Source organism: Somniosus microcephalus, chromosome 1, assembly GCF_052327205.1.
Source record: "Somniosus microcephalus isolate GS21.2 chromosome 1, FLI_Smic_1.0, whole genome shotgun sequence".
Lineage (NCBI taxonomy): Eukaryota > Metazoa > Chordata > Chondrichthyes > Squaliformes > Somniosidae > Somniosus > Somniosus microcephalus.
In genome coordinates, this window is record NC_140987.1 from 455,661,368 (window position 1) to 455,687,900 (window position 26,533).

Here is a 26,533-nt window from a genome sequence, read left to right on the forward strand (position 1 = left end):
ACTGAACCACGGCTGATGACCATCTTTACTCATCCAGGCACTGCCAACCGTGGCCCTTCCAGTTTTGGGCGTGCTTTTCAAAACCAGGTCAACTTTTAGAATGTGGGCTTATGATTAAAATGGCCTTTTACAGGTGGTTAAAACCTTTTGTAAAAATCTTGCCTTGTGTCCAAGATGACGAGAAAAGGTAAGTGATTTTAGAGTAGAGTCTGTTAGGGTGGGGGGGGCGGGGAAATGTAAAATTGAATTTATAGGTTAGAGAATAGGGAAGGGGAATGAAAAGCTGGGATGAATGAAATGACAGGATGAGCACAGGTAGTGTTTACATTGTTATGGTTGTGTAAAATTGTGTTTTAGGGATTTACTAGTTTTGGGTTAGCTTTGTCGCTATAATAATAGTGGGATTTCTTTCCGCATCGCTGTGCGTGAACTGAAAATGAACGAAACTGTCCATCCTAGAGAGGTGGGTGCTTTCCTGACCCGGCCCAGCAGCCCCTAAGTTAAGACTTTTGAAGACAAAATGCCGTCCCATGAAATATTTGTTGATTACATGCTCCAGTAACATTCGCTGATCTGATTTTTGTACAAAAAACCTATTGATGAAATCTCGAATGCTGTGATGGAAATAATGGCTTTTCGCTGAAAGCGTGAGCTAGACCGCTAAACAACTTTCATTTTATATAGCACCTTTCGTCCCAAGGTGCTTACCTTGGTGCATTGCCCAAGTTTATTTTGGTGTTATTTTCTTTTACAGAATCTTTGCTTCATCTTACCTCAGTTTTTGTACCAGTTCTTCTGCGGATTTTCTCAGCAGGTGAGTATTGCTCTCCCTATCGGTCTGCGGTAATGATAGGTGCCTATGATTTGTGAACTTGTCCTTGACCTTTTGCGAGGCAGTAGCTGCTGGGAACTGTGGTTCTCAAACCTAAATTGAGATGTCACTTCACATTTCTTCAGCTTGAACAATAAACTAAAGGTTCACTTTTTTTCCCCCCTTTCTTTCCTCCTCTTTTGCATCCCCTCCTGTGGACTACAAAACTGAAACTGAGCAATTTAATTTGCTTGATTTTTTTTTAATGTATCACTTCAGTTGTGGAATTTTACACTCAACTACTTTTTGTTTCTCTTCTTCCCATAAGCCACTCTATGATGCAACTTATCTCACATTTTATAATATCTGCTTCACTTCTCTGCCAATCTTGTTGTATGGTCTGCTGGAACAGCATGTAAGCATTGAAATGCTGAAAAAAGATCCCTCCCTCTACAGGTAAGTAATAACTCTCATTACTGTACCTATTAAAGAACTAACACTGGTCACCCTGTGGAGTATTCTGATGCAGTTTGTGACATTTAGCAGGAGCTGCATTAGCCAAAACCGGTATCGTGATGTGGCAACAACAGGACAGTAAAGACTGGAAAGCCCACAAAACCGGTTAGGCTGCTCGTGATAGAATTGCTGTGCTTTCTTTCACAAATGCGCTCCCAATTTGGAGTACCTAAAAAAGGGTGTTGCCTCATTGACTCAGTAAAAATTCTTGTTCTTCCAGTATTTTAAGTTCACCTGAATTAACTTTATGCTATGATTCTAGTTTGTGATATCCCCTCAATTTGAAAAGTTTTGTCGGGAGATTTAGTGGAGAAGAACATAGGCACAGCCACTGTGGGGAATGAGGATATCCTGCTTTTGCCCTTCTATGGAGAAGGAAGCATAGATGCACACACTCTATTGGCCACTCGTGCTCGATCACATTCGCTCTATCACGCTCACACTCTCTCTTTCTCGTATGATTATGTCTATCTCTTGTGCACTCCAGTTCCGAGAATTGCCTCTAAAGCTGCTGTATCACCCAGCCTTCCTATACCTGGTTACGCCTTTGATGAGGGAGACCATGCAGCAGAATTTTTCCATTCATTTTTACAGAGCTTCCTCCTGCAGTTCAAGGGGAGCAATTGTCTCTGGGCAGTCAGCCTGTTTTTACTGAACAAGCTCCTTGCATGTGCTATGCCACGTATCATGTGCATGCGCTGTGGTGCTCAGAATTTCCGAGGGAATAACAACCGGGGCTTGCCCATTTCTGCTGAGAATTTACATTGAGGGGGGGGAAGAATTCCATCCACCCCAGGGATGCCCCCTATTTCTGGTCCCCGGGGTAATTTGCATGCTAGAAAAGGGCTCCCTGGGCGTCAGTGCCAGACTAGGTATGGAGACGGGAGGGAGAGGCAGCCACTGAGCAGCCGAGAAAAAGAAAATTGGCCAATTATTTTATCAACATTTTTGACTCTGAACCTGAGCTGTGAGAGCAACTGTACTGGACCAGTCCTTGATTTAACATTTCAGATCCCCCTTTCCAGCATCCTTTAAACATTGGCCTGGAATTTTTAATCCGTGGCGAAGCGAAGGCGTTCGCCCCTGACCCCGAAGTACGCGTCGCAAAAGGATCTTGCGATCCCTGTGTTGAGAAGGTTTTCCGACATTTAATTCAAATCAACAAAGTATAGTGGGGATCCCCTAGTGTGAGCTGCTGTGATGGCGTCAGGCTGTCTAAGCAGCCAATCAAAATGCAGAATTCTCACAGACAGCGAGCAGGGAAGTGAGTAAGCTCTTAAAATTCTAACTTTTTTAAAATGTTGAGAGCAAAAAAAAGATTTGGGCTCTCGCAAACTGAAAAGGCAAACCTGAAATAAAGATGGAGAAACTTTAAAAAAAAAAGTAAAACTTTTTTTTTAATGTTTCTTAATTTTAATTTTTATTAAAGTGTACAAATTTTACACTACACAAAATTAAAATTAGTTTTCCAGGCCCTTAACATTTGTTTATCAGTAATAACGCTGTCAAAACCCCAGTTACACCTAATCCCTTTGGGTCTGACTTTTAGTGGGGAATTTAACAGCATAATTACTGCGGAAAAGCCGACATTTTTGTCCGTTTCAATGATTTGGGTTATTACACAGATTACCGGCCCTGTGGTCGGGTGACGGGATAGGGGGACAGCACAGCCTGTGTCGGAGTAGTGAATGACAGACCACAACTTCAGGATTTCCGCCTGCGCATGCGCCAAATCCCGACACTGCGGTCAGTTTCAAAGGCGGAATGACGGAGAGCGCTGCCAGTTTGCCGTCATCCCGACTGCAAATTCTGGGCCATTAGGTGCTGGGCCTAACGGGTGTCGAGCATTCAAACTGAGTCAGCACTGTGTCCTGCGGCTTATTGTAACTGGCCCACGTCTTTCCAGGCCCTTCCAGACTAGATTCACCAGAAAACCAGCGGGGACGGCACTGGAAAGCCTAAGCCTTCATATCTGTCTATAGGCATGACTTCATTGAGGGATATGACTTTAAGCTTTTGGTCACCCGTCCAAATATCTGTGTGTGGCTCGTGACAAATTTTTCTTGATAACGCTCCTGTAAAGTGCCTTGGGACGTTTTACTATCGTAAAGGCGCTATAGAAATACAATTTGTTATTTGTAGGTAGATACTGATTTCAGTGCATGTCTTGAGGCACTGGATTTTAGGATATTGTCCATTGGAGCTGACACAATATGGACCATCATTTTGTTCAGTCTTCACGGCAGTGGTATAGTTAAAGCAAAGCAAGTGTCACTGGTTTCTTACTCCTGTTTTGTGGTGAATTTGCACGACTACTGTTGCAAATTTAACTTGGAATGAAAATATATGACCAGGCCCTTTGACAACTGTTCAGATTTCTTAAAGAAGTTCTTCTATAGCTCAGTGGCTTTTGTGCTGCACTGCAGTGCGGTGATTTTTATTTTTCACTGCAACCCTAACCTCAGGAAGTGTGTGTTTGCACACTTCAGGGGGGCTGGTGCTTTATCAGTTATATGTTTGTTAGCAGTTGTGCTACTGTTTTGAAGAAATACATCTCAGAGCAATGTTCACAGCCCAAGTACTTTTAGATAATCTTCTGGTTTGTGTTAATGTTAAGAATTGTTGTCTTTGTAATCATTTCAGTCACTGCACAGCTCTTATAAGTACAGATAACATAAATGTATGCAAATTATGCCCTTGCATTTTCTGTCAATACATTAAGCAATCTGAAATCTTAATACAGATGTGCCATGGCTCTGAATTTTTTTTTTTGTATCTTATGCAGGAATATTGCCAATAACGCATTGCTACAGTGGAAACCTTTCCTGTATTGGACATTTCTGGGGCTGTTTAATGGGCTGGTATTTTTCTTTGGGACTTATTTCCTCTACGACAATTCAACCCTTGCAGAGAATGGTCAGGTCAGTACACAAGTATTTTCATTAGTGATTTAATTTTGTCAACTTTGATCATTTAAACAGTCTGTGAATGAAGGCCTCTGTTTCAAAATACTCAGAAACGAAGTGGCTATCTTGCTATATTAATTAAATAATTTATTTTATTTTAATTGTATTTACTTGGTACTCAAAGAAAGAAAGGCTTGCATTTATCAGGTCTTCCAGAACCGTCCCCAAGCACTTTACGTACAATTGAATACTTTGAAGTACAATTACTGTTATATAGGCAAATGCAGCAGCCACTTTTTGCACAGCCAGAGCCCATAAACAGCAAATATATAAATGATTTAGTTAATCTCTTTCTGGTGTTGTTTAAGAGAGGAATGTTGGTCAGGATACCGGGAGAGCTCCCAGCTCTTTAGATGGTCATGGGATCTTTAATGTCCATCTGAAGTACTGGAACAGATAGAGACTTTGTTTAATGTTTCGTCGAAGGACAGCGCCTCCCTACAACGGATGTCATAGAATCTTTTTGCAATGGCTCATTACCCTGAATATTACAAATTATTTATGTGAAGATATGTCCCCTCTATTTATGAAGCTATTTTCTTGACATTTTTTTAAATCACTCCAGGCTATGTATTGACTGCAGTGACAATGTGTGAACTGCTCTTGGGCCTCCAGTTGTCTTGCTCTTGAGCCAGCCACTAAGTTGTGCGAGAGAGAGAGAGCAGGTTGATGACAAATCTTCCTCCTGGTTTCCCCTTAAGCGTCAGGGGTAGCACCTCCTGTTGATGATATTGGTAACTCAATAGGTTGTGGTTGTGGACATAAATCTGCATCTCATTCCAGTGTGCTGCGTTTTAAGTAGGTTATTTTTGATGGTGTTTTTTTTTGCAATTTGTTATTGGCCCAGAAATTCGGGTCGGAGGCTTCCCGCGGGTGCAAGCCCCCGACCTGCACTTAGCTAGCGCGCCGGCCGTTGTGCTGTGGGCCCGCGTGGGATTCCGATCCTGGGCCTCCTCCAACTGCCGGCGTGCAGTGCTTGTGTATCCCAGGGGCGCAGTTAGTTCGATGCGTCCCCTGGGATCACGTGGGCCATGGAGAGCCAATGGTAGCAGGGATTCTCTATTCATAGATTTGACAGGAAGAGCTGTCAAATCTATGAATAGAGATCGGCCCCAAAACATAACTAAAACTTCAAAAAAAAAATTTAAATCACATTTTTAAAATAACTATAAATTGCATAAAATAACTATTAAACAATAATTAAATTTGTTTAAAAAATTAATTACATCTTCTAACGGGGCTAAAAATAAACTTCCCTTTCTTTAAAGTATTTAAAAATAATAAACCTGTGGGGAAAATATTTTCATTTTACTTAATTCACCACTTACCTTGTTAAAAGCAGGCCTTGCGACTGCTTTTTAAAAGTGTAACTCCTGGAGACTTACCCTCCCGGAGAAACCTGCAAAAAAAAAAAAGCGGAAGTTCCAGGCGTACGCGCTGCCTCTCCGGCGCACGCGTTCGACCTGTGAACCTCTTCCTTTAAGGGAATGGAAGTTTCGGTTTCCCGCGCGTGCGCAGTGCATGCACGGAACCGGCACTTTCGTTGGGCCTACGCGTGAGTACCCAACGCGTACTCACCCGTGGGGACCCAAATTTCTGGCCCATTATAAACATTTTACTTGTGAAAATGAGTAATATTTGTTTATGGTTGAAATTTGGTAAACTTGCCCATATTGAAATCCTTAAGACGTTCCATTCTGGAGGAGGACCAGTGCAGAAATATGCCAAAAAGAGTTGTTTCATTCCCATATAAACTTGTGACGAACAATTTTTATTTACATTAAGCAGAGGACAGTGCATGGTGACATTAACTGCAGCGAGTGATTTATTTTGTCTTTAGTTTTGTAAGCTGAAAGGCCCTACTGGTAGCAGACTAATTAGTCAGGATTTTAAAAATAAATAAATAAATAAATAAATTCTGGTCTTCAATTTTGGATTTTAAAATGGAATTAAATGTTGGCTGCGTTCCTGTATGATCCTATTACTAACCTTTTGTGTTTTCAGCTGGTGTATGCAGTGTTTGACTTTGTGTTATCCATTACAGGTTTACGGAAACTGGACTTTTGGGACAATTGTCTTTACTGTTTTGGTATTTACAGTTAATCTGAAGGTCTGTGTGTTTTAAAGTTGTTTGTATTTTACTGTTAAGCTAAGACAGATGTGAAAATCAGTTTATGGTTCATTCTTTCTTGCACCATGCACCCAGCACAATCTTATCCCAGATTTATCAAGGCTGTGTAATATCCACCGTTGAAGGAAGGTTTGCCTTAATTATGTCTCCATATTTAAAACCAAAAGCTATATACAGTACATAAGAACATAAGAAGCAGGAGTAGGCCATACGGCCCCTCGGGCCTGCTCCGCCATTCAATAGGATCATGGCTGATCCGAATCTAGACTCGCGTCCACTTCCCTGCCCTCTCCCCGTAACCCCTAATTCCCTTATCTGCTAGGAAACTGTCTATCTCCATTTTAAATTTATTTAATGTTGCAGCTTCCACAGCTCTCTGGGGTAGCAAATTCCATAGATTTACTACCCTCTGAGTGAAGAAGTTTCTCCTCATCTCAGTTTTGAAAGGGCAGCCCCTTATTCTAAGATTATGCCCCCTAGTTCTAGTCTCACCCATCAGTGGAAAGATCCTCACCGCATCCACCCGATCAAGCCCCCTCACAATCTTATATGTTTCGATAAGATCGCCTCTCATTCTTCTGAACTCCAATGAGTAGAGTCCCAACCTACTCAACCTTTTCCTCATACGTCAACCCCCTCATCTCCGGAATCAACCGAGTGAACCTTCTCTGAACTGCCTCGAGAGCAAGTATATCTTTTCTTAAATATGGAAACCAAAACTGCACGCAGTTTTCCAGGTGTGGCCTCACCAATACCCTGCATAACTGCAGCAAGACTTCCCTGTTTTTATACTCCATCCCCCTTGCAATAAAAGCAAGATTCCATTGGCCTTCCTGATCACCTGCTGCACCTGCATACTAACTTTTTGTGTTCCATGAACCAGGACCCCCAGATCCCTTTGTACTGTAGCACTTTGCAGTTTCTCTCCATTTTAGATAATAACTTGCTCTTTGATTTTTTCTGCCAAAGTGCATAACCTCACACTTTCCAATATTATATTTCATCTGCCAAATCTCTGCCCACTCACTTAGCCTGTCTATGTCCTTTTGCAGGTTTTTTATGTCCTCCTCACTCATTGCTTTCCCTCCCATCTACATCTGCATTATGGAGAGGTTTATCTTTCACCTCTAATAAAGGTGACATTGATTCTGAACTGCATCTTGGGTAGCATGCTATGATCATAGCAGCTCTCTGCTCTGCACTACTGCTATTACACGCCACAGATTTTGTCTGTCTAAAGCTGATCAGTTGAGAGCAGGATAGTGTAGAAGAGGACACCGATACGAATTTTCCAAGTCTGCTGAGTTGCTGGCCTTGGCTGCATTGCTGTAGGCAGGTACTGAGCATAAACATGCAATAAAGGCAGGTTGAAAAAGCCCAGCTGTTCCATCAAGTCTGTCCCATTCAGTCGTGTTGCAGATAAGCATGTTTTACAGACCCACAATATTCCCCACCCACCTTGTAATCTCCTAGGAGAGTTTGGGGAGGAGGAAACAGTTTTTTAGAACTCCTAGGCCAATTCAGGAAGAATAAATCCAGGAAATTCCTCTACGACCACCCCCCCCCCCCCCCCGCCAAGGCAATTTCCAGCAGATAACAATGACCACAAGATACATTGCCCAACATCCCACCTACCTTTTTGTATGCAAACGATGCGTCCTAGGAAGGATGAAGTAAAATTCTTAGGGAGACTAGTCACCTAAAGCACCTGGCAACATTGATACAGGACTTGGATCATTGGAACGGGTTCCCCTATCCCAACTCCAGAAGCTGCAGAGAACAAGGTGGCCTCAGATGTTGTATCAAATCAAAACTGCAAAAAAAGGAAACTTAATTTACAGAACAAACGGGAAATTGTTCAACCTCCGTCGCCTCCAGTCCAGATCCAAGGTCGTCCCATCCTCTGTCGTCGAATTACAGTATGCAGACGACGCTTGCGTCTGCGCTCACTCGGAGGTCGAACTCCAAACCATCGTAAACACCTTCACCGAAGCGTACGAGAGCATAGGCCTTACACTAAACATCCGTAAGACAAAGGTCCTCTACCAACCTGCCCCCGCCACACAATACTGCTCCCCGATTATCAAAATCCATGACAAGGCCATTATCAAAATCCACGACAAGACCTTGGACAACGTGGACCACTTTCCATACCTCGGGAGCCTACTGTCAACAAGGGCAGACGTCGACGACGAAGTCCAACACCGCCTTCAGTGTGCCAGTGCAGCCTTCGGTCGCCTGAGGAAGAGAGTGTTTGAAGACCAGGACCTCAAACCCGGCACTAAGCTCGTGGTCTACAGGGCAGCAGTGATGCCCGCCCTCCTGTATGCCTCAGAGACATGGACCATGTACAGTAGGCACCTCAAAGCACTGGAGAGGTGCCACCAACGCTGCCTCCGCAAGACCCTGCAAATCCATTGGCAGGATAGGCGCACCGACGTCAGTGTTGCTCAGGCCAACATCCCCAGCATCGAAGCTTTGCCCACACTCAATCCGCTCCAATGGACGGGTCACATTGTCCGCATGCTCGATACGAGACTCCCAAAACAAGCGCTCTACTCTGAGCTCCAGCACGGCAAGTGAGCCCCAGGTGGGTAGAGGAAACGCTTCAAGGACACCCTCGAAGCCTCCTTGAAAAAGTGTAACATCCCCATCGACACCTGGGAATCCCTGGCCAAGATAGCACAAAGTGGAGGAGAAGCATCCGGGAAGGCGCCGAACACCTTGAGTCTCTTCGCCGGAGCAAGCGGAAGCCAAGCGCAGGCAGCGCAAGGAGCGCACGTCCACCCACCCGCCCCTTCAACCACCGTCTGCCCCACCTGTGACAGAGACTGTAGGTCCCGCATTGGACTCATCAGTCACCTGAGAACTCATTTTTAATGTGGAAGCAAGTCATCCTCGGCTCCGAGGGACTGCCTAAGAAGAAGTATCAAATCAAAACTGCAAAAAAAAGGGAACTTAGTTTTCTGGTGATCAGAAAATGCAGTCTTACAGATTCTCCATGATAAACACAGTGCACTTTTAGGTTGTGAAAATGTAGAAACTAATATTGACGCTGTCCTCGTACAAACGCCTAATGCACTCCTGCAAAATTCCTCTCTGCGCTGTTTCAACACTGGCGTTAACCCAGGGCTAAAGCTTTTGTTTAAATAAAACAGAGAGGGACTTTGTGCAAGTTTGTTAAGTCTTCTTACAAAGACAGTGCTGATGTCAATTTCTGCCTTTCTCATTTACACTGAGAATTCCTTCATTCTGTATCTTCAGATCTCTGGATAATCACACAGTACAAAATAGAACTGTGGCACCCCTGAACTGTGTATGTCTGACACTATTGCTCCTCGCCAAACCCTTTTTTTTCTTTAATAAACCTGTTTAGGTTTTCATTTTGTCTAAATACCCTCAAGTTCTTGTTTGACTCGTTTTTGTAAAGCTCCTCCTAGATAAAGGGAAAGATAAACTCTGTCTCGTACTGAGTGAAATGTGCTCGGTACTGCTGAGTAGCAAAGCACACTGGTAGGATGACAGTGCCGCTTCTGGCTGGAAGGATGGCACATGGTGAGTTTGGGCTCTTCTCATTCCCAGTGGGTGTACTCCAGAGCACACAATCGACAGCATCCAGGAATTAAATTGGAAATGCTGGTTTTGGCCAAAGAGTGGTTGCTGTGAGAAAGAAAGAGAAAAAAGAATTCACGTCAGTGTAGGATGTTGGTTTGATCAACAGGTAATGCAGAGGAGCTCATGGGGCACCTTGCTGCAGTGTATCTAAACAGTAAGTTAGCTACGTAATGTATAAACCGTCAAGGAAATGAGCTAAATCTCTTGTATTGGCATATTTCTCGTAGGAGATTTAATAACTGATGTGTATGGAGCTCCTTAACCTCCACCATGGATTGTTAAAACTGTGATTTGGAATCCCAGAAATGGACCTGTTTGCTTAAAAGAGGAGTACTCAATTTTGTAAATTTTGCTTTGAACGTGGCTTTTTAACATACAGGAAACTTTTTTTTTTTTAGACGGGACCGGCGTAGTGCCGGTTTATCAAAAAGTCCGGATTACAGAGAGGTATAGTTTATAAGGTACGAGAGCTCCGTACACAGCAACAAATCCAGGCTTCCCTGTTGCTTAGCAACAGGTGCAGGAACCCGGGCCACAAACCAAGCGTCCCTGTTGCTTAGCAACAAGTGCAGGAACCCTGGTTACACGGCCACAGATCCAGGAACGGCCACTAATATGAAGTAAAACTTACCTGAACCTACTCCTGAATTTTGCCGGTTAACAGAGGTTTCCGGTTATTTCGGTGCCGGTAAATCGAGAGTTTCCTGTAGTTAGTTTTAATTGTATCTTTAAACTCAAAGATCAACTAGTTGGTGCAACATCAGTTTTTCCACTTCCCTTAAATCTACCTGTACTACCTGGAACTTTGGGAATGATGGAGTAAAAGTGCCCATAATCTTTCTGGAATTGTTATTGCACTGACGCTTCCGATTTTGGGGCACCAATGGAATCACGGGATATGGGGAAAGTTGAGTTGAGATAGATCAGCCATGATCTTGTTGAATGGCGGAGCAGGCTCGAGGGGCCACATGGCTTACTCCTGCTCCTATTTCTTACGTTCTTATGATCTAATGACGGAGGGCCTCTGGCTGCCTGTTTGCAAACATTGCCACCTTTCTCAGTATTTGGATAGCATTCAGTCATCTGATGGCTGGACCTTAAACTGACTCTTGATCACCACCCAGCAGGCCAAATATTTCCTCCATTACACCCTCAGGCTATTTCTAATAGAAGCTTTCCTATTTGAACTTATTTGTGGGAAGCTGAATGTTTGGCATCACAGGCTTTCTATGTATTTTATATCAAGAATGAATACTTGGGAGCTTGTGAATTTTAAAAGAGCTGTTACTTCAGTAAGCTTACTCTTGTGGCATGCTCTGAATTAGTTGGAGAAGCACGCATTGGATTGCTTTTGACTTTAGAACTTACGCAGATATTTGTTTTATATTCCCAGATTTCTCTCCATGATAAAATCTTTTACTTACTGTAATTTTGGTTTTAGAGTAAGGAGCAGAAGAGTGAAGGAAAATAATGCATGCAAGTATTTGGTGTTCATTACCTAGCCTTCATCTGTCATTGTTCTTCTCTTGTATTTTCAGCTTGTATTGGACACTCGATACTGGACATGGGTCAACCACTTTGTAATATGGGGTTCTTTAGCCTTTTTTGTCTTCTTCTCTTTCTTTTGGGGTGGCATCATATGGTAAGTAAATGTGAATATCTGCAGTACAGAATTAAGAAGGCCTGCACCTTGCCAAAATTCATAGAAACATAGAAGATAGGAGCAGGAGTAGGCCATTTGGCCCCTTGAGCCTGCTCCGCCATTCAATGAGATCATGGCTGATCATCCAAATTCAGTACCCTGTCCCTGCTTTCTCCCCCTATCCCTTTAGCCTTAAGAAATATATCCAACTCCTTCTTGAATATATTTAATGAATTGGCCTCTACTGCCTTCTGTGGTAGAGAATTCCACAGGTTCACCACTCTCTGGGTGAAGAAATTCCTCCTCATCTCAGTCCTAAATGGCTTACCCCTTATCCTTAGACTGTGAGCCCTGGTTCTGGACTCCCCCGCCATCGGGAACATCCTTCCTGCATCTAGTCTGTCTAGTCCTGTTAGAATTTTATAAGTTTCAATGAGATCCCCTCTCATTCTTCTAAACTCCAGCGAGTATAAGCCCAATCGACCCAATCTCTCCTCATACATCATTCCTGCCATCCCAGGTATCAGTCTGGTGAATCTTCGCTGCACTCCCTCCATGGCAAGAACATCCTTCCTCAGATAAGGCGACCAAAACTGCACACAATACTCAAGGTGTGGTCTCACCAAGGCCCTGTACAACTGCAGCAAGACATCCTTGTTCCTGTACTCAAATCCTCTCGCTACGAAGGCCAACATACCATTTGCCGCCTTAACCGCCTGCTGCACCTGCATGCTTACCTTCAGCGACTGGTGCACAAGGACACCCAGGTCTCATTGCACTTCCCCTTCTCCCAATCTATATTGCTATTCAGATAATAATCTGCCTTCCTGTTTTTGACACCAAAGTGGATAACCTCACATTTATCCACGTTATATTGCATCTGCCCAATCACCCAACCTGTCCAAATCATACTGGAGTTTCTCGGCATCCTCCTCACAGCACACGCCCACCCAGCTTTGTGTCGTCTGCAAACTTGAAGATATTACATCTAGATCATTAATACATATTGTGAATAGCTGAGGTCCAAGGACCGATCCCTGCGGTACCCCACTAGTCACTGCCTGCCGCTCGGAAAAAGACCCGTTTATTCCAACTCTTTGCTTCCTGTCTGCCAACCAGTTCTCTATCCAAGTCAATACCTTGCCCCCAATCCCATGTGCCTTAACTTTACACGCTAATCTCTTATGCGGGACCTTATCGAAAGCCTTTTGAAAGTCCAAATACACCACATCCACTGGTTCTCCCTTATCTATTTTACCAGTTGCATCCTCAAAAAATTCCAGTAGATTAGTCAAGCATGATTTACCTTTTGTAAATCTATGTTGACTTTGTCTGATCCGGTCACTGTTTTCCAAGTGCTCTGCTATTACATCTTTTATAATGGACTCTAGCATTTTCCCCACTACTGATGTCAGGCTTACCGGTCTGTAATTCCCCATTTTCTCTCTACCACCTTTTTTGAATAGTGGGGTAACATTAGCTACCCTCCAATCCATGGGTACTGTTCCAGAGTCTATCGAATGTTGGAAGATGACCAGCAATGCATCTACTATTTCTAGGGCCATTTCTAAGTGCATTTAACAAATTGTCCATCGACTCAGCCGATGAGATCAAGTGGGAGTGTTTTTTTTTAATGGCGTAGTTTATGGTCCCTGATCTAGCAGCGTGTTTCTCAATGCTGCGAGATAACTCTCCCAATTTTAAAACGGTGTGATGATGCCGTATTTACATCTTACAATTTATCACTCTCATAAATGAACTGTTCCACTGGATGGCCCAGGAGCACTGCCGAGCTATGAGAGAATGTAAATTCAGCCGAAGAATGCAAGATGAACAATCAAGATTTTGAACATTTGAGTTTTATATCTTCATTGCTTGTCACAACCCAAGCATTTTGTTGTTTCTGGTTTCTGCTGGGTATTTAAGTTTAAATAAGTGTATAACATCACTGGAAGTATGCTATTTTAATTGTGCCATAATTCTGCATTCCTGGAATATCAATGTTTGCTAAATTCACAAAAATCAATTCCATTTTAAAAGGGCTTTGTTTTCAGGAATGTCTGGAAAGAACAAAAATTCTTACATGCTAACCGATTGTTGATGCTATTGAATTTGACCGTGGTTTTTATAGTACAGCTTTATTTTTAGTGCCAATTTTGAAGCTATGATTTAGCTGGAATACTTTTATAATTCATAATATAGTGATGCATCCACATCTGTGGTAGCTTGACCAGATTGTTGGTAGATCTCACAGGTTTAATATGGATTCTAACAGTATTCCCTGTAAATTGTCTAGGCTTTTATATCAGATCTACATCAATCTTGGAAAGAAGTGCAAAAACTTTGCAGTGTGCAACCATACTTTTTGCAGATAAATTGTATGTGGCTTGAAAATACTGAACTTAACTATTTTAATTTCTTATTCCTGATAGGCCTTTCCTGACGCAACAAAGAATGTACTTTGTGTTTGCACAGATGCTGACTTCTGTTTCAGCCTGGCTCACTATAATTTTATTAATAATTGTTAGCTTGGTGCCTGATATTGTGGTAAAACTTGTGAGCAAGCCAGTCGACAGAGGCAGGCTGCAGGTAGGTGTTGATCCTTCAAAATATGATTATTTGATTAAAAGTATGTATTTGTGTGTGACCTGTATTGTCGGTGGTGACTATTTGGGAACTATCATGGTAAACAACTGGCCCAAAGAATACAGAAGTGACTGTTCTAATGCCAGAAAACGAAGGGTATTTTCACATTGTCACTCCTGTAACCTGAGCAGTAATGGCTTACCTTGCATTCAACGGTTGTTTTTGTTACAACCTTGGACTTCCTAGAAACAGCTTAACAATGGACAATTGGCCTTTATTCCTTTGCCGCTGGTATCTTACTAAAAATTCTCCTAGTGTTGTTAATTAGTGAGGAACGGAAAGCCTATAACCGTTCTCTTTGGTCAGTCATGATTACTTTTCAGTTTGTATGTAAAATGTATGTGCGTTAATCTTAAAAATGTTCTGTGAAGCAATTGTAAAGCATTAATTGTTCCCTCTTGGTCAAAATAATTCCTTAAAAATCTGTTACGTTATATCCCTGCTTTCACCGAAGAATCTGTTGGAAAAATCTTGGTTTTCTTAATTACGAATCTCTTTCTTTCCTGTTCAGATAATTAAGATGCAGGGATTCTTTGTGGATTTTCCAAGCCCACTTGCTTGGAAGTTCTTGGAAGGAAAATATGTTCCTTATTAGAGCAGTGATCTGGGATGATCTGCCTCTAATTGAGACACAGCAGAAGAAATTAATTTTCTCTCATCTCTCAAACACTACACATTGCAACTAATCCCGACAAACTCAAGGGAGTAATTTATTCTCTTGTGCTGATTTTCCGTGAGTTAGAGCATTAAAATCTAATTTCAAAGACTTGGCAAGCCCATTTTCTGCTCTAGGAAAGCAAAAGCCGCTTAAACTGAATTGTTGTGATTAGGTGGTATATAATGGCCTAGAAATTGTGGTCGGAGGCCTGAGTATGGGTCCGACCCGCGAAACAAATCTGGAAGTACCTCCTGGCGTCCAGGCTGCAGAGAGTTGCGGTCTTGAGCCTCCAGGCAGATGGCAGCGTAAAGGCCTGCGGATTCCAGGGATGCGGGTGGTTCGGAAGCGTCCCTGGGGTCACGTGGGCCCGGTCCTCCAATGACAAAAGAGGATTCCATCGCAATCATTTACAAAGGATATCCCCTAATGACATGCAATGGAATCCCCAAATAATTGAACAATTTACAGAATTCTAATAATTATAAATGTGCTGAATTGCAATTTTATTCATAAGTTCCTTCTATGCGCCAACGTCAATAAAAATTTAACTTTTTGATAAATAATTTTAAACATCTTAATCCGGGCCAATATTTGCCTAAGCTCATTTAAAGCGTATGTACATAATTTTGGATTTTTAAATGTTTTATTTAAGCCTTATATATACCCTTACGCTGACGAAAGCAGGCCCTACGCCTGCTGTTACCAGCCGTAAGAGTTTCATGGGCAACTGCTGGGCAGTTGTTGGGCAAATAGCCCAAGTCTGCACCAGCGAAACTGAGTTTTCTTGCGGTTCGGATGATCTGTACTTTGACAGATCGCACCTGCGGAAATCCGGAAGTTGCGGGGCCTTTCAAATGGATTACGACAGCATACTCCGAGTACGCCGTCAAGAAGACCTCAATTTCAGGGCCAAGGATTTGCTGCCTCCTCCATTTAATGTAAGCTGGAGTATCCAGATATATCCACATGTGGAGGACCTTGAGGGAAAGAAGCAAGCGCTACATGTGTGAAGCTTAAAGGACAGGAAACAAGAGATGGGAGGGAATTTATGAAGGAAAAGCTGAAATTTAAAAATCGGATAATTTCAGATGGCAAATGAGTAGAAATAAGTAATGACATAAACACCACTCAGTTAGCATTTTAACTATTGTGGTCTTGGAAAAACGTTATTGCTTAAAGGTTTTTTTAAATGGGTGTTCACTTGCTGGGGAGTGGGAATACGGAAAGAGCCTAGGGATTTATGGAATTGCGCAATCACTGATTTAATTATAATAAATATTTTTGAATGGCCTTCGTTTACATGTTTTAGAGAAGTTCGAAAGATGACATCTTAACCCTGCCTCGCCCGTAATGTTTTTTGTACAGGGCCATGTCAAATAGCCTACCTAGTGCATCCAGACTTTTAAATGATGCTGAGATTTGCAGGGCAATAACATACAGGAAACTTTGGTTTATCTGGAGGTTAACTGTCCGGAATGCTCGAGCCACCGGCAAAAATCAGGAGCCGTTTCGTTAGGTTTTTTTTCTTTTCGTTGCTTTTTTTTCACCGGTCAGGCTCTGCAAGGTCTCGCTGAAGCTGTTGCTAAGCTACAGAGACGCTTGCAAGGTACGGCCGACTGTTTAGAAGCAGTTGCTGAGCAACAGGGTTTGTTGCCAGATACGGAGCTCAAAATCTCTGTATGTTTCAACATTAGCGCTGGTTTGTCCGGCACTTTTGATGGGACGGCAACAGCTCGGTCCCGTCGGTGCCGGATAGCACAAAGTTTCCTGTACTACCTTCTGCTTTGGGACCCCAGTGAAGAGTGAAATGTTTAATTGCAGGGCAGATGACTTGTTTTCGCGGGTGCATTTTATTACCTGGAATTTCTATTGGAATTTGTTGTAGCATAACCAGTGGGTTTGATCTACCTATCTGGAATATTGGTGCCTTAAAGTGGCTCTGTGTCTACAATTGTGCATGTGCACCAGGTTCCAATCTCACCCCCAAGTCACATTTCCATTAATCCTAACAACAGGATCCTAGAGTAGCAAAGCAGCGGCTTGAAATAAATTGTCTGCCTTTCACTAATGGTTGGCAGTGGAGGACTGAGCAGGAAGAGTAAACCTAATTATTCCGCACCTGTGTATATATTAATAAAAGGGGAACTAGAACATATTTCCAGAATAAATACTTTACCATCTCTGGAAATAGTAAGCCTCAAGCAACAATTTAAATACATTTATTTTGCATATCTCTAAAGTGAGTGTGCCTTTCCAAGTCTGATGAATATGAGAAAGTATGACCTTTTTAGAGTTCACGGTTAACAAATTAAAGGGGAAAATCAGCACTTGGGAACGTGAAACCAATGATATGAATCCTTAGCTTTGGGTTGAGTGCCAGCATTGGCATCTAAATCTAGGAACTGAGCCAAGCTCAAGATAACTGGGGGTGTACTAATGAATGATCTGCTCTCAAGTGAGAGATTCAATCCTTTTTAGAGTGTTGAGAGTGAGAAAATCACTTTTTAAATTTGTGTTCTGTTGCATTTCTGAGCCATGCACTTTTTTCCTATGGAATTTTTAACTTTGACTGGCCTGGTTTCACTAGTATCTAATTTTCAGTGCAGCAATTTCAGTAACTAGTGGCTTCTGGCGATTGTTGGACTTGCTGTAAAACTGAATGTGTTGGTCAAATAATAATCTGTCAATAGCCCACTTATACATTACATTAACCAGTAAAACTAGAAGAGTTACCAGTCCTTCCAAAGGGGGAATATTTTCAATCATGGTAATGTTTCAAATGCTAAATATGAGCTGACAATTAATGTTGCAGTTATTCACAGTATTTTTAATTGAGTCTGAATGGAAATGCTGTATAAACGAAACATAACCTTTGCATTTTTAAATTTTGTGACGTTTGAATGTTAATAGCAAAATTAGTTTGTGAGACTCTAAAATCATGTTTTGCCTTGCTTGCTCTTCCTTCCCTCTTTAATATCTTCAAACATGTACTTCTGCCTGAAATATTTCTGCTAATCTCCTTTCCACTCTCTTTCCCCATCCTCTTCCTCCTTCTCCTCCTCCTCCTCCCTCCTCTTCTATGAACTAGGCAAGACAGCACTTGCCTTCTTCCAGACAGTCTACGGTCTTTATGCTCTCCCAAACTTCCAGCAACCAGAGTTTCTCTTGGAGTGATTGAGGTGATGTCTTGTTTTTGTGTGTAACTTGTATATTTTCTATCTAGCATGTACAGCCTGTTCATACTTCCATTTATTTTTTAGTGGATTCTGATGTATATGAGTGCTCATTTAGATACACATCTCTGAAATCTAAAGTCGGCCTTTCACATGCATACAAAAGTTGTGAAAAGCTTCTAAACCTATATTGTATTGAAAAATATATGGAAAGCTAGACTTTATTTCAAGTAATGCCTAGTTGGTATTCATTGGAAAACTAAAGCTGCTTTTATATTTTAATTCAGTTTCTGAGAGCCTGCCATCTGTGAAGCGGATCCTGCCATTTGTGTTGTTAAATCTGTTCCCTGTAGCCTGGTGACAGACCCATAGTTTTAGGTCAAACTGGGTCTGCAGGTTGCCACCTGGCTATCGAAATAGATACAACAGCATAAACACTGGGAATCTGCTCGCAGATAGAATCCAAACTATAAGTAAGTAACAGAAGCTTAAATGTTCGGTCTGTTTTTGCAAGCAGCGCAATCAGCAACTACTGAGAAGCAGACTCGGTATAAAAGTGTATTCATCGCGGGTGGGAGATGGGTAGATGGTCTGGCAGATTGTTACAAGGATTCTCATCTTGGCTTTCCAAGATATGCCTGCTAACACGGTAAGAACCAAATGGGAGCAACAGCCAATTAGCGTGCTAACATTTGGTTCAGTGCTAGTTTTAAGTCTTTATCAGGGAGGTCATGTACCTTCCATCAGGTAACGTATGCCTTGATAAACATCAAACTGTATAAAAAATAATGCTAAGTGAAGAGTTACTTTTGGCCAGTAGGGTTTTGTTGAAACTTGGTCTGCTGTTTATTTACTTGGTGCCCCTACCATTTTGGGAGTGTGGAAATGTAATTTATGCAGTATCGGTATTCAGTCATCATTTCAATTCTTACATAAACATTTAAAAGCATGTTCAGTGTTAAGTTTCTTATGTGCCTTGTTATTGTATGTGCTTGGCTATTTGCTTTGCTGTTCTTACCTCACACTAACAGTATATTCAGTCTTTGGAGGAGTCTCTGATGACGGATAGTGCGAACATGGATTTTAATTCCTATTTCTATTGATTTAGGTTGAGGAGATGTGCCATGATCATGGCAAAGGCTGGCCGGCTGATCAGACTGTCTAAATATTTTTAAAACCTCCTTTTTGATTCTAATTTTCAAAGCATATATTATTACTCTATTGATTACATTAATAGTTATTAGATGTACTTCAACAATACACACGTTAGTTATAGCTGAACAAACTTATGTGCCCTATTCACCAGTGCCATACTGGAAAGAAGGTGGCTGGCATGTCGCAAGCAGCCCTACTTAAGTCGTACCACTGGACTAATGATAAAGCTCTGAGACTAGGGACCAAAGCTAGTGGGAGGTGTTAGCTGGAGGCCAGGTATGACTACAAACACTCGTATACCCAGGGTTCAGCGCTTACCGTGATTGGTAAAAAGCTGCTGATGCTCCACAACTCCAGCCGATGGAATCGCCATTGAGTGGGGTACGATCTGTGTCTCTGCTGTGGACAGGAGGATGGTGGCATTGCTCTCTCATTTTATGTTGAATTGTAAGAAGTCACACAACACCAGGTTATAGTCCAACAGTTTTATTTGAAATCACAAGCTTTCGGAGCGCTGCTCCTTTGTCAGGTGAAGTGGAGAGATGCCTATAGACACAGATTATATAGTCAGAGAATAATGTCAGATGATTACAGGTAATCTTTCTAACTGCCATTTATCACACCTCGGCAGACGGATAATCACAGCAATCAAAGGTGTGAATGGTGTCCAAACAGGTCAGTCAGGAAAACATTACATCAAAGAACAATGAGATGGGGTCACGGGGTAAAATGTTGCAGATGTTGGGGTCTGTATGAAAAACAAAAAACAGACAAAAAATATTTTCTTTGCTGGAAATCACAGCAGGTCCGGCCGCATCTGTGTAGAGAGAACAAGCCAACGACGACTCGAGTCTGGATGACCCAATGTCAGGTGGGGTTACATGTAGCGTGACATGAACCCAAGATCCCGGTTGAGGCCGTCCTCATGAGTGCGGAACTTGGCTATCAGTTTCTGCTCTATGATTTTGCGTCGTCGTGTGTCTCGAAGGCCGCCTTGGAGAATGCTTACCCGAAGATCGGAGGCTGAATGTCCTTGACTGCTGAAGTGTTCCCCGACTGGGAGGGAACACTCCTGCCTGGTTGTTGCGCGGTGTCCGTTCATCCGCTGTCGCAGTGTCTGCATGGTCTCGCCGATGTACCATGCTCCGGGGCATCCTTTCCTGCAACGTATGAGGTAGACAACATTGGCCGAGTCACATGAGTATGTACCATGTACCTGGTGGATGGTGTCCTCACGTGTGATGATGGTATCTGTGTTGATGATCTGGCATGTCTTGCAGAGGTTGCCGTGGCAGGGTTGTGTGGTGTTGTGGTCGCTGTTCTCCTGAAAGCTGGGTAATTTGCTGCGAACGATGGTCTGTTTGAGGTTAGGCGGCTGTTTGAAGGCGAGTAGTGGAGGCGTGGGGATGGCCTTAGCGAGGTGTTCGTTGTCATCGATGACCTGTTGAAGGCTGCGAAGAACATGGCGTAGTTTCTCCGCTCCGGGGAAGTACTGGATGACGAAGGGTACTCTGTTGGTTGTGTCCCGTGTTTGTCTTCTGAGGCGGTCTATGCGATTTTTTGCTGTGGCCCGTCAGAACTGTCGATCGACGAGTCGAGCGTCATATCCCGTTCTTACGAGGGCGTCTTTCAGTGTCTGTAGGTGTCCATCGCGTTCCTCCTCGTCTGAGCAGATCCTGTGTATTCGCAGGGCTTGTCCATTGGGGATGGCTTCTTTAACGTGGTTAGGGTGGAAGCTGGAGAAGTGGAGCATCCTGAGGTTGTCCGTGATTTTGTTTTTCATACAGACCCCAGCATCTGCAACATTTGACCCCTTGTGACCCCACCTCATTGTTCTTTGATGTAATGTTTTCCTGACTGACCTGTTTGGACACCATTCACACCTTTGATTGCTGTGATTATCTCTCTGCCGAGGTGTGATAAATGGCAGTTAGAAAGATTACCTGTAATCAACTGGCATTATTCTCTGACTATATAATCTGTCTATAGGCATCTCTCCACTTCACCTGACGAAGGAGCAGCGCTCCGAAAGCTTGTGATTTCAAATAAAACTGTTGGACTATAACCTGGTGTTGTGTGACTTCTTACATTTGTCCACCCCAGTCCAACACCGGCATCTCCACACTATGTTGAATTGAGCTGCTCACCAAGCTGGTCGTGACAAACTCCAGGTAATTGCGGTCCTCCGAGCAAGAGTTTATATTTATGCTGCTTGTTTAATAACCAGCTAAAGTGTGCCCCTTAAATGCAAGTCTTTCTTAGAAGGTGAATCTGAGTTAACACTCTGTGCCAGACTTGGCAATCTGGCAGATCGGCAGTATTTCAGGGCACTGTTGATTGACCAGTCTGTGTGGCCCATTATATGAAGAGATAAACCTGAAACCGGAGGCAGAAATTCTTACCACTCGAGTTCACGTAACTGCACAAGTTGGGGTTAGGGTGGTTCTGGCAGATCAATCGAAAAAGAAAAGCTTCCCAGTGCTCTGTGTGGGTAGGCTGCCTGAATTCTAGCTGGTTAAACTCCAACAGTAACCTGTGCCAACTTAGGGGTCCCAAAGTCTTGGCTCTTGACAACTTGTGCCTACGCTCTCTGGTCTTGGGTAATTGAGGTGTTCCCGTACAGGGAGAGAGAGATCAGACCTGATCTGTGCACTACACATTACCTGTGTAGATTTCTCAGTAGCTGGGTTTGGAGACTCAAGCCTGTTGGTGAGTTTCATTTATGCCAGGCACCCAGCTGAGCACGAGCACACGGAAGTGTAATGAAAAGCAATCTTTGCAACAAAAACATTATTTTTTTTTGCCACTGCAGTCCAAAGATGATCAATTCCCTGCACTGAATCCTTTGAGTAATACATGTGCTAAGAAATTATGGTGTTTAACCAGGATTGTGCCTTTGACAAAAACAGAATAAATGGTAATAGTGTGTGCACTTTCTGTACTTGCATTAAATACGTTTAATCCAGATATTCTATCCATTTGTCTGTTTCTATAATTAGTGCACGCTACACAGTTGGCTCTAGATAAGGGTATGGCCAAACCAAAGATAGAATTCCAGTATGCAAAAAACACATTGGAAATTCCACAAAATATAAACTGAAGGTCATCTAATGTTCATTCAAGTGTTCTATCTAGATTGTAGATAGAGAAAACTTGAATGAATAAACACTAGATTGCTCTTAATTATTTGTTTTTTTTTTTTAAAAAGGTCAATCAAAAAGCAGACGGGCAACACCTAGTTATTGCGTCTTGGACCAAGCATGGATCATCAGCATCCTGCTGTAGCTCTGATGTGCTACATACAGCACTACGCCATTAACCAACAGGGGGGATTTGGCAGATGGTCCTTATGAGCCAGCTTACCATCAGATTATATTTTCCAGTTGAGAGTTTTTCCAGATGGCAAATTGCCAACCTTCACATGGTCATCAACAGGGTGTGAGGCACTTGTTTGAAAGGGGAGAGTTTTCCCATATTACTACATTTTTATTATTCAACTATACGCTCGTTGGTGATCTCTGGTGACCGTGTACTGGACCCAACTGTAAAACCTTATGCAAATTTGGCTAAACATTTCTGTGCTTTTTTAAGCCACATTGAGTTGATTCAGACTCTGTTTCAAAGCTAAACTAGTTACCCTGTACCCTACTATAATTTTCAGTGAACGATCCAGTGCATCCAAAAAAATTTAACCTAGGGTAGCAAATATCTAGAGACCAAAGGTCCCAGTTGGTGCTTAGCTATCTGATCTCGGCCAAGGTGGCAGTAAGGTTTAACAATTGGCCCGATTGCCCCTGACTTGAGGGTAAAATCAAGCAAAGCTCCAGCTATTGATCACTGGTCAATGAGCTCTGCTTGTGTGTAGATTGGGTGAAAATAGCATCGGGGCTCACCTGTGATGCATCCTTAATTGAACAGCTTGATGACACTCCCTGTCAAGGTTCTCATACGAGCACTGCCCCACTTGGGTGATGTACCATGCCCCACCAAGAAGTCAGTGTCAGAAAGGGAGAACCTGTCTGGGGACAAGGATTTTAAATGTGTTGCATCCAGCTAGAAATTCATAATTTCTACTTTCAAAATAAATGGATGGATTGCTAAACTCAAGTGCCTACTTTATGCAGAAAGAAAATGTGTATTTCACTATTTTCATGCTAAATAATTTAATAAATAATTTATTAGTAAGCAGCAAAGGGCAGTACTTAATGCAAATTATATTCCAAATGATCCTCTTTCCCACCCCCTCAGTTTTTCCATATTAGCTCAAATGTTTGTGAAAAGTATTCAGTGATTTATTTTCATTGCAAACTTAAGGCTGTGAAAATGTCCTTTTCTGAGGAGAGATTTAAGCTCCCAGGCGGTTGTTACCTCACGCAGGCTGTGTTACACAAGTATTCTAAGTTTCTCACCTCATTGTTACAGAAATATTTGGTCTATAACAAGGCTGCCGATTCAGTTTCGACCCCCAGATCCCCTGTCGAACCACTTCTTGCAAGATCATTCTCAATTGAATCATGATTACCATTGACAGGTACCGGTATTTTGGTATTTTAATTTGGATTAGTTTGCTATTTTTATTTATAGGCGTTATCTTTACCATGATTCTGAATGCCTATAAGTAGGTTAATGATTATATGGTATCTAAAGCAATTATTAAAATACATCACGCCACATCTTTGGCTGCAGATGAATAGGCAGCCACTGGCCTTCAACTTTACATAGTTGCGCAAACTTTTTATTTACTGTTGGTGTGGGGTGCTTCCATTTTGTTACTCGTGCATTATACATCAATGTGGCTTTGGCTGTGTCTATTGCATGCAAACCTTGTTTGGTAAATGCCAGATCTGTTCTGGAGAGAGTGCACAATAATCCAGCACGGAATGTTTTAAAGGCAATGTCGCGTGCATGTGGTTTGTTTTTCCTCGACTTAATGTGTGTGTCCTAATATGTGGGGTAATTTTGTATTGGGTACGTTAAAATGACAGTTAAGAATTCTGAGAATATATGAACTTTAAATGTGTGAAATGAACAGGTCCTGGTAACCTTGCATTCTAGGTGCTTTACTATTGCCTTTGCCAGTCATTCGGGGAGGAAGAAAAATAATTCAACAGGCCTCATGCACATTTAACCATGTCCTCCCTGCATCTCCCCATTTCATCACACTTTGCCATGTACCAATGATACTCAACTTTGCTGTTGAGTCCCAACCATTTCCCCCTCCCACCATATGCATCTCTTGTGACGAGTGTGAGTAATGAGCATGCTCCCATGTCTGGTGATGACTTCATCCAGTGGCGCGCAGTCTGTCTGGTTAATGGTAAGGAAGCATCTGTGGGATCAGGGCACCGAATATTAGCTTGTCTCTTGCCCGTCCCTAGATACTAGAGTACATGCTTAACTTAAATGTATACTGATGCACTACAAGCCAGCTGGGAATACCTTCTGATCCTACATGTGTACTGTCTGATAATATAGGCAGTACTATTTTTGATTACCATACACTGGAGTGGTTAGCAATCATGTAGTCAGCTTGGCTCTGAGCATTTTTGTCTGATTCAGAAGGTTGTAAGTTCTAGCCCCACTCCAGGAGTTGAACACATAATCTAGGCCAGTGTTCCAGTTAAGTATTGAGGAAGTTCTACATCATCCGAGGTACCAACCTTTGGATGAAAAGTTTTGGTGATTTCAGGTGGACATGAGAGCCCCATTCCACTATTCGTAGAGTAAAGAGTTCTCCCAATGCCCTAGCCAACATTCCTTCTTCAACCAACCCCACCAAAAAGAGATTAACTGGTCACTTATCTCATTGCTTATTGTGGGATCTTGATCTATAAGATGGTTGACACATTTCCCTGTGTAACAACAGTTATTGGCACGGTGGCATAGTGGTTAGCACTGTTGCCTCACAGCGCCAGGGACCCGGGTTCGAATCTGGCCTCGGGCGACTGTCTGTGTGGAGTTTGCACATTCTCCCCGTGTTTGCGTGGGTTTCCTCCGGGTGCTCCGGTTTCCTCCCACAGTCCAAAGATGTGCGTGTTAGGTTGATTGGCTATGATAAATTGACCCTTGGTGTTAGGGGGATTAAATACGTGGGGTTACGGGGATAGGGTGGGATATGTGTTGGTGTAGGGGTTACGGGGATCGGGTGGGATATGTGTCGGTGCAGGCTCGATGGGCCGAAATGGCCTCTATCTGCACTGTGGGGTTTCTGTGATTCTGTGAATTACTTCAAAGTAATTCACTGTATCTCAAGTGCCTTCAGATATGTTTGAGATGCGATAAGGTGCAAGTATTTTTTGGCTGGTTGTAATCAAAAGGTGAAAACTCAAGTCCCAGTGCTATCTGTAATTTCAGCACACTTGCTTTTGTTTATAATTTTTTATTAATTCCCACCTAGCTTACTAATAAACCTCACTATAGCATTGGACTGATGGACCAAAGCACCCAGCTCAAAACTCCTTTCGCCCATCATGTTCTGGCCAAACTCCCCAATGTCTTGACTATCTTCACGTAGCTACTATTTCATGCCTTCTCTTTTGATACTCACTGACTTTAATACCATCAGTCAATTTAGATCACCTTTATTTTAAAAAAAAGTCTCAGGTTGGTCAGGCAAGACCGACCTGTTTTGAAATTGTATTGGCTGTCATTTATCAAGTTATTCAGACCCCTCTGAGAGCTGCTACAGAGCCTCTTGACTCCAAGAAGCCATGCTACAGTTTGAGGAACATCTCTCGGGTCGGTTCCAGGTCACAATCCTTAACCATTTACAATGGAGCTGCTCCAGGACACTCCCTGTAATTCAAATCGCCAGAGCAACCTAGCGGAGAAGGGGACCTAGTTGAGTCCTTACATAGGGAGGAGAACTGATGACGAGCAGCATATAGAGTAAAGTACAGGAAGCAGGTTCACTCTACTAGGACTGCTTTCTACAGGGTGATGTGTTTTGGTATACACCGAGGCATTTAAAGCCCATCTCGGAACATGGGAAGAGGAAGGAGTCTAATACCTGCATTGGGTCATCCTGCGTGAGGAACAAGCCCTGCATTTTAAAGTAGCTGATCTTGTACCTGGAAAGTTAACTAACTTCTCTAACGTTTTGAAAGATGCTTGGAAATAAGCTGGTTACATGTCATCAGTATACAGGGATATCTTGTGCAAAGTTCTTTCTACCTGGATGCATGGGTCTCTTTTTTGCATGCCACCAATGACCAGTGTGA

At 42.6% G+C, this 26,533-nt stretch overlaps 1 protein-coding gene across 5 annotated transcripts in view; it reads left to right on the top strand.

The window, feature by feature from the left end:
- Nucleotides 1–26,533, top strand: part of atp11c (ATPase phospholipid transporting 11C (ATP11C blood group)) — a 154,679-nt gene that overhangs the window by 121,423 nt on the left and 6,723 nt on the right. For 2 of the 5 annotated variants that reach the window (XM_086002134.1, XM_086002100.1), the window contains 7 exons: nt 755–814; nt 1,140–1,267; nt 4,113–4,248; nt 6,338–6,403; nt 11,578–11,681; nt 14,114–14,270; nt 23,736–23,844. In XM_086002134.1, coding sequence (XP_085858260.1) covers nt 755–814; nt 1,140–1,267; nt 4,113–4,248; nt 6,338–6,403; nt 11,578–11,681; nt 14,114–14,270; nt 23,736–23,831 — 747 coding nt within the window. In that variant the 3' untranslated portion in view covers nt 23,832–23,844. Of the gene's footprint in view, nt 1–754; nt 815–1,139; nt 1,268–4,112; nt 4,249–6,337; nt 6,404–11,577; nt 11,682–14,113; nt 14,271–18,073; nt 18,165–23,735; nt 23,845–26,533 lie in introns of those variants that run through there. The other 3 variants (XM_086002110.1, XM_086002119.1, XM_086002127.1) reach the window with 3 other exon arrangements.